Genomic DNA, 9,286 nt, shown 5'->3' on the forward strand with positions numbered 1-9,286 from the left:
TCTGCTACTTGTCCAACAGTAACATAATAATAATTGAGTTCAGCGTACTAGAACGATGTCGGATTGTATAGCCAATAATAATATACCTAGTGCCATCCACGAAGACGCGTGATTTTGACAAAATTAGACATTAATGACTGATTATTGATGAAACCCTATCGTAATATTTGTGTTAATTTCGAATGAAGCGAAACAGTCATTGCAGGAGCACTGACAGGAATTCGATTTGATAAAGTGACCTGTACAGTCGCTATCAGATATTTCGGAGCTGCCAAGGTGGCATGCACTCTATTATTAAGGTAAGAGTTTGGCACCTTGGCCGCTCCGAAATTTCTGACGGCGATTGTACGTTGGACCTGAAACGGTACCTACGAGAAGATGGGGTGGCAGCTTCACGATGAGGGAGTCAGGCTAAAAAGTTGTAATTAAAAATACCATGCATTCGCGGTTAGTACGATTTTATCCTTAAAAATAATACAACAACAATAATAAATAATCAAATTCAAACTTGGTAACTATGCATACCTAATTAATGCTAGTTCTTAGCTTCATAAGCTTTGGTATGGTCCTAAAAATTTTTAATCTTCGTTTTGGTGATCATTAATGTACAGATTAACTTCTTTCATAACATAGTCTTCCATTATACTATCTATTTTCAGGTCTTTGCTGTCTTCAGAATTTTTCTGAAATAATTCCATTTTTTGAACACATTCTGCTTCAAGTACTCGCAGTGCCGTGTACAGCTGATCACTGTTGCTGCCCTTTATGACATGATCAGCATGCATCTTGTACAAATCATGTTCCCGCTTTGGCTGAAATAACAAAATTAAGTACATTATTTTGTTTTACTCATTTAGTATTTATGGCTGTCACACAGAATTAACGACTGGCAGAGGTTAGACACACTTATTTATTAGGTAGATACCTTTTTGTTTAAACCAACGGTTTATCTATAATTTTAATAATGTGATCACTGATCAATATAGTTGGTCATCGAAAGGAAGACCTGAGGCCCTATTGTCTAACGCAACGCACTGACTTTCGCGTTCGCACTCACCATCTCTTTCGTTCTTCGTCTCATACCGTGTGACAGAAAGAAGTGGTGAAAACGATTGTCCAAGTATGTTAGTCACTAAGGCCTCTGGGTGAATGCAAAATCGTTACTAATTGTAAAGCTCGTACGCCAGCATCAAAAGTAGCGGATCACTTTTTTGCTCTATCGCATTGACACATTGACATTGGCTGTAAAACGACAAAGTACGAAAGTGATATAGCTACTTTTGGTGCAGATTGTACCTCAAAATCGATAAATCTATTTTGTTGCCGTACAATTACTTATTGATTTGAGATACCTACAACATTTTTGCAAAGCAGTGACGAAACGAAAATTTGCCAAGGGCTTCCGAATTCCCTTAATTGAAATAGCTTAATTAAAATAAGCCACGTCAGACTGAGATTAAAATAAACCATAGCATAATAATTTGTTAGTGGGCGTTGAGTGTCGGCGCGCAGTGAAGGTCGGTCTAACTGGAGTTGGCGAATTAGCGTTGAGAAGAGTTATCTCTTAGTTGTTTTATTACTCTATTCTAAGACGTAACAGAAAATATTAAGAAATAGATGACAATGTTACCTCATTAAGGCTCCGAGTGTAGCTCGAAGTGTTAGCAGTTGGAGTAAAGACAAAGGGTTTGAACAGAGAAAGGCTTGGATCAGGGGTAGCCGTGAACCAATGGACACTTGTGCCATCCTGCTTCAATATGGAAACCTGCAAATAGTTTTTTCTTTCAATTGAAACAGAATAATAATTGTCATCTCTGTGTGCAACAGTAAGAGTTAAAAAGGAATCCATATTCACATTCAGTATTAATGAAATCCTTACCTGACTTCCTTGAGTAGGAAAGCCATCATCACAACCTCGGCAGATGCGACTTTTCTTGTGACGCAAGATGTAGAACATGTCTTGAATGTCAAACTTTGACTGAGTACAGCCATTTCTCAGGAGAGACTCACCATCTAGCTGCCTGTTTAGATCACCGCCCGATGAAAAGCACTTCATAAAGTTGAAGTCACCCTAAAATACTTATAATTATTTATATTTTGGTTCAAAAGATATTTGAGTTTCTGCCTACAATACTACATATTTGATAATATTGGCTATCATAATAAAACTGAATACCTGACCACTCCAAAGGCCTAACTCTTTGGCCTTTTCTTTTAGCCCTTCAGATTTTTTATCAATCTTCGTAGTAATAGTCAGACCATTGGAAATGTTTCTGTACTGTATGACTTTTTCTGCTGCCCACAAATTACCACTGGTTTCTAAAACCCATGCCACAGTTGGATCCGCAATTAAAAAGGAGTTGTGGTAGAAGAGATTATTATCATGTTCAGAGCATGGGCCTCCTTGACCATACTTCTCAAGAAGAAATGTTATGACACCCATGGCTTCTTCCGCTGTGTTGCCTCTTTCTAAGCCCAAGCTGAAAAAAAGCAAAGCATACTATAAGGTCAGGGTACTTGGCCCTTGGGATTAACTCAGCCCTGGTTTTATTATTGCTTTGAGAATATGGCTCTTTGCCATGTAGTTGGTGTTAATTGATCAAACATGTTTATATTTTACGTTTTTATGTGGGTTTTATATGGGCCAAAGTAACCTTCCAATGGGTCAAAGTACCCTGATTATACAGTACTTAAACAAATAAAAGTAAATTCGCAAAAAATACTTAGTCCTAAGACAAAAGCTGTGTCAAAAAGGATGAAACTGTCAATCCTAACCCAGATTTAATGATTGAATTTTTTAACCCATAATATAATATAAGATAATGGTTCATATCAAAAGAAAGAAGATTTTTTGGTATTTTACTTTTTATGTATTTTAAGTTGGCTCCAAAATTATCACCACCTTAGGCGCTGTTAAACTAAGATGTTGTTAGCTTAGCAATAGGGCTTCTTAAAAAAAACTAATAAAACAAAACAATGAAATTGAGGGTGAATTCTGTTATTAATGAAATAAAACTGCATTAAGGATTACCACAACACATGCATAGGTACTTAAATTTTGTTTAGTAACTATTGGTTCCTGTTTACATATAAAAGTCACCATCAGATGCTCTGACATCTGATGGTGACTATATCAAAATTTCAGCTTTCGCTTTACCGGACTAAATCCATTCCCAACAAGCGCTTCTCTTTAGCATCCCCGGGGCCCTTGGTCCACACCGCTTCATTGCCAATCACCACATTCTTATCATTGGCCCCCATCTCAGCCCCCCACATCCACGCTGGTTTACTCAGTATCACGGCGTTTATTGGTATAGGACTTTCTTCTATTTCGATGTGTGTGCACTGTGCAAATGAAGCATGTTACACACATATATATAAATTAATGTCTTTATCTATCTTACTACATAAGTAGTGTTTTATTACCTTCAACGGCCCTTCTCGCAGACCTCCAGGAAAGTATACGACCTCTTGAACTTCATGACGAGGTCTGTCTGAATTTTTTCCAAAAATTATATCTCCGTTCTTTGTGTATGGCGGAACCACAACAAAAGTATCACAAGACTGCGGAATTTGTCTAAACAGCATTTTTAGGTCGGCGGTCATGTCAAAATTTTTTTACTAGTATAGAAAAGATTTGATTTCCCTATTATTGATTATTATGACAAAGACCCATTCGATGGCGCGCAGCAACTAACAACGCTCGTCACTTGCCTTGCGGTCGTTAGATCACTAATTCCCCGGCCAACATCTGTTGCACTCGCATTATTTATCTTTAGCGTTATTGCTGTTAATGATTATTTTCACACAATAATGATAACTAATAATATTTTTATATTTTTTTGTGGACCGTACGATGTGTATATGTACACGGCCGCAATGTTGCCAGCCCAACTACGCACAGCACTTCTGCTGTCACTGTCAAAAATCTGTCCCATCTCCAGGATTTCATAGATAAAAAATATCGGCTACAAATATGCAACTAGATACATTGAACGACACAATGTTTTAGACTATCGCGGTCATTAGGAGAGAATTTATGATTTTGTTCTGAGAACCTTGATTTTAGAGAAGCTCGATATTTCGGGACAGTTGCATGTGCCCGTTGTCTCGTGATTTTGGCGCATGCAACTGTGCCGAAATATCGAGTTTCTCTATTATGTTGAACGAAATGAAAACATTGGCTACTGAACTGATTCTTAGGGTTGCTGGAAACGAGGCTTGCTTTTCATTGCTACTGCAAAGACTCGCTGGTTCTACTCTAGAATAGATCTATATCGCACTTACTTAAGTACTTCATTCGATTCCTAATGTTGGCGAAACTATGTTCTTTTAATATCGCGCAAAAAACGTTTTCACCTCAGCACCTCAAACAGGCAGGTTTTGCTATGAGAAATCAGTGAGCAAAATCGCATTTTGCTCACTCCGTGAGACAAACAAAGTAACCTTTTTTTTAAATGCTGAGTAGGGGAGAGCACTGGTAGGCTTTTTACAGAGGGAGCATTCGTACAGTAGTCATATCTCCACTACCAAACACATTGACGCGATTGTATTTGTGTGCGTGACTCCCACTCACACGCATAGGCTAACCGCGAAGCGGGGTGGCACTGCAGCGGCAAGCTTCGTCAGGGCAGATCGAAACGTGTTTTCGCTCCACGTAAGTAATTTTTGGATTCAGTTTTGAATGCGTTTATCTCTAATAACTTTTTCTCGAATCGTTTACGTTATTATCCATGGGTTATATGTTAATGCTCTAGTTTTTCGTGTTAACGTTATTTTTGACATAATCTTAACGGGTATTTTTATTTTGATTTAATTTCTTGCTTTTTTGTGTTGGGGTGCCTTCGTGCATTGATGAGTGGGGTAGATTCGTACTGTACGAATGTACCCCGAGTTAGTATTTATGGTTTTTTTTATTGTTTCAGAGTCTTGCCTCGAATATACGTAAATAAAAAACTGGCAAAGTCGGACTCGCACAAAGGGTTTCGTACCATTATTAAAACCATTAAAAAAACGGCAAAAAATCAAGTGTGTTGTATGGGAGCCCCCCTTACCTAAATATTAATTTTATTTTTATTTATTTTTTCTTAAAGGGATTATAAAACTAAAAAATCTGTGAATATTTCAAGCGTCTACCTGTTGCCGTTATTAATATCAAGCAAAAAAACTGTAAAACAATTACGTTTGTTGCATGGGAGCACCCCTAAGTATTTATTTTATTCTGTTTTTTGTATTTATTGTTATAGTGGCCACAGTTTTGCTTAGTTTGGGACTAGGTCAATTGGTGTCAAGTGTCCCATGATATTTATTTATTTAGGTATTTATTTATAATCTGTGAAAATTGTAAGTGTCTAACTATTACGACTCAAAGAGACCTGTGTCAAACGGACGGACAGACAGACAGACAGACTGCGGAGTCTTAGTAATAGGGTTACGTTGGTACCCTTTGGGTACGGAACCCTAAAAAGGGAACTCGAACAGGGCAGGTAGACGAAGAAACAATGAAATCTGCTATACAGGAGGTCTTAGACAAAACCTTGTCTATTAGAAAAGCTGGTCAAAAGTTATGGTATCAATCGACAACACTTAAACTCGCTTAACTAAGTTCCACAAGAAAACAGTTGCTGAAAACGATGGTACATAGGTACAATCCCAAAGCGTGTGTTTAGCTCGAAATTTGCATCGAATCAAGTTTATCGACTGATGAAGAGGATGCTTTGAACAATTACATCACGGGGTGGATTTTGGACTAAGCAATTAATAAAAAAACTGTTATTTTGATTAAGACTGAATTATAATATGATTATGTGTTATTTTCGACCTCATTAAAAATTTGTATTTTGTATAAATTGCTTTTTTGTGACTCTGTACGGAGGCTCCCCACTATGTACGAATGTGCCTTCCACCGTGTACGAAGCTACCCGAGCGTGGGGTGCTTTCGTACGTTTCTCATTTTTGGGGAACAGTCACAACTTTGAAATGTTGCTATTTGGCAACTCTAACGAATACTACTATGGTAACTAGATATATAGGCAATGTGGAAGTATTTCAATTATTTTGAAATTAGGTACTGGTTAATTTTTACAAGGCCTAGAGTAAAAAGTGTACGAATCCTACCTGCTCTCCCCTACAGTGTTGGGTCTACTCACTGAATCCCAAATATTTTAACCAAAGAGGATTTGAACTTTACTTTGATCTGTCATTTCACTTCAACACGAAAAAAGGCGAGAGATAAGATTAAATGTGTTGATTACAATCTTAAATTAAATTTCTGGTATTAAATATATATATATATATATATATACCTAATAAATTACATGACAACGAAATATTTCACAAATGTAAATTTTCTCGATCTTTTAATAAAGTATGCAACCTCGTTGCACGAAAGCCGCTTCTCTTGTTTTTATCTCTTGTTCTTTTCCGTATATTGCCTCTACAGTTGGAATAAATATTTGTTAAATTGAATGAATTTTTAACAAATCTATTTATGTTTAAGTACCTATGTAATATATAATTTAATAAAGTTCATATTTAAAGGTTTAATAACATTTATAATAATTTATACGTTTATTGTTCAACCTTTTTAATGACCCCAAGATGAGGCTTTTTGCAGTATTAAAAAATAAGTGTGACATTAGTACAAGAAGTTCTTACAATGCATGTTATGAGTATGAGATTTGTATTGTATCTACTGGACACTTTTTTATGGTTTTAAATGTTATTATTATATTTGTTTCTTAATAATCGGATTCTATTTAAAAAAATGTGTTTGTTTTGTAAACAGGTAGGTATATCGATGGTGGAAGTCTCAATTGGCGTAAGGGACAAAATACCGAAAATCACTTTTAAACATAGAAAATTAGAGTTTTTTTTTCTCTGTCGATTGGTAGTATTCAAGTTACGATACGCCCCTTACTTTTGCTGTTATCAACATTTATTATTTTAAAATAAAATAGCTTAAGGGACATGATATAAAATATTTGAGCTGAAAAATGGCGTAAATGTAATATTTTTATAATATTTGGGTCGTAAGGGGCTGTGGCAGTCTCATATGTCCTTTACGACTCGGCTCATGTCGTTAAAAAAAAACCAACAAATATAATAAAAGGGCGTATGGGTCAATTATTGTTTCATTGCCCTTTACACCCCAACATTTTATAACGAATAAGATAAAAAAGCAAGAAGTTGTTGGGCGTAACCTTACCGCCTGTACCTATTTCTTGTACCTAACATCAAAATACTAACGCGTCTACCTACCTTCCACGCGCCAAGCGTTTGCGCATTGCACATTCGGTCAGTCTGACACGACACGTCAAACACGGAGGATGTATTTGATTGCCTACGTTTGTTTTTTGTCAACGCGCGTATTTTTTTATAAGATGCCAAAAGCAAAACAAAAAAAAGAAGATTAAGTTGATGGATCCCCTAATGGCTTGACGTCGAGCTAACATTTCCGTAATGGAATTTCAGTCAAGGATGTTGAGGTAAATTTTTCTTAGCTACTTTGTTTATTTTAAGCTGTCCTGACAGATCCTAATAAAGGAAGCCTGTGCCCAGCAGTGGGACGTATATAGGCCGAGATGATGATGCATACATAATAATAATTGGCCTGCATAATTTTAATTATGTATGGTGAGGGTTAAAAATGGTATAATCGGAACGTCGTAAGGGACATTAAAAAACAGCAATTTATAAAATAATAGATACTTTTATGGGCGTAAGGGGTATAAAAGGGGCATTAAACAACAGCAACTTATAAAATAAGGAATACTCTTATGGGCGTAAGGGACATCAAAAGCTAAAACTAGAGTAAATTTGTTAGTCGTAAGGAACAGTAACAAACAGACATTTTAAAAATTGAGGTTACTTTATGGGTGTAACTTAAAGTAAAATACTTAGCTTGCTTCTTTTAGTTCATTAAAATACCTTGTTAATGTTAGGTCGTAGGAGGCATCAAAACAGATGGTTTTTAGAACTTTTAGTGATTGAATGAAACAACAACTCAAGCAAGCATACTCCCAAATGTGCAAGAAATAGTGCAAGCAAGCGTGCAAGAAAGCATGCAAGCAAGCAAGCATGTAAGCAACCACCTAAGCAGGCTTGCAAGTGAGCATGTAATTTTGTCAATCAAATCAACAAACATGCAATTTTATCGGCCTGGGTTAGATGAACATCGCGGGTTACCCCGATCCCGCGATGACCGGTCTATGGTATCTCCTCCAGCGCTCATGAAGCGGGCTGGCGTCCCACTCCCTCACAGCTGCAATCAGTGTGTTAGAGGAAGCATAAATAGTGCAAGCATGCATGCAAGCAAGCGTGAAGCCAGAAGGCAAGCATGCATGCAAACAACAAATCAAGCAAGAATACTCCCAAATGTGCAAGAAATAGTGCAAGCAAGCATGCAATCAAACATGCAAGCAAGCATGCAAGCAAGCAAGCAAGCATGTAAGCAATAATGCAAGCAAGCAGAGTTAGTACGCCAGTGGTGGTAGTGAAAATCATTTCATCATCATCGTCATCAACAACATCATCAGTTCGTTTATCGCTACCCCCCGGAACTATGCTATTTTCCGGGATAAAAACTTATTTACTTGGCGATTTTTAACAGCTGCAATATCTTCCTTGACCCTCACAGCTATAAACAAACAAGTCAGCCATAGCCGAGCATTTGTTGGAGTCAGGACCAAACCACTGGATTGAGCTTCACAATCCCAAAATTCTGTCCACGGAACGTCATTTCTACTCAAGAATGGTACGTGAAGCAGTTGAAATAAAAAAGCATAAAAAAATGACAACCGGGACGATGGATATAAGCTTTCATCTTCGTGGAATCCCGTTATTAATAAGTGTCGACGTCGGGATGAGTGTTATGAGTCGGTTTGATGGGGTGACAAATAAAAATCACCAATTGCGGGTAGTTCGTGATACGAGTGCTGGTACTATTAGTGATCAACTGCGGGTAGTTCGAAGGACTCGCGCTGCTAGGCAGACTTGACACCCCACACTTCAGTCCACTCGTAACCACGGCCACTGCAATGTTGCCGAAACGTCGAGGTAAATATTACTCGTGTGTGTTAGCGTGATAAGTCCCGTTGGTGGTATTTTGACTATGAGTGAGAATCACGAAAGTTTAAAACGTTATAAAATTTATTTGAGTTTTATTTAACTTTTAACTTATAATGTCCATTTAAAGAAAATGTTACAAATCACATATTTTTTAAGGGGACGTGCAAAATTATGGGTTTTGCGCGTTATTTTAAATAATTAAAGTGGTTCTTTGAGT

General features: G+C 37.1%; 1 protein-coding gene across 1 annotated transcript; it reads right to left on the minus strand.

Moving 5' to 3' along the window:
* Positions 1-441: 441 nt before the first annotated feature.
* Positions 442-3,896, minus strand: LOC141435424 (secernin-3). The gene is made up of 6 exons (XM_074098114.1): positions 3,427-3,896; positions 3,158-3,345; positions 2,177-2,480; positions 1,880-2,071; positions 1,631-1,765; positions 442-812 (listed from the first exon to the last, which is right to left on the minus strand). The coding sequence occupies exons 1-6, from the start codon at positions 3,604-3,606 to the stop codon at positions 579-581; spliced, it is 1,233 nt and encodes a 410-aa protein (XP_073954215.1). The 5' UTR covers positions 3,607-3,896; the 3' UTR covers positions 442-578.
* Between the last annotated feature and the right edge of the window lie 5,390 nt (positions 3,897-9,286).

The sequence above is a fragment of the Choristoneura fumiferana genome, chromosome Z (genome assembly GCF_025370935.1).
Source record: "Choristoneura fumiferana chromosome Z, NRCan_CFum_1, whole genome shotgun sequence".
In the NCBI taxonomy this organism is placed as follows: domain Eukaryota; kingdom Metazoa; phylum Arthropoda; class Insecta; order Lepidoptera; family Tortricidae; genus Choristoneura; species Choristoneura fumiferana.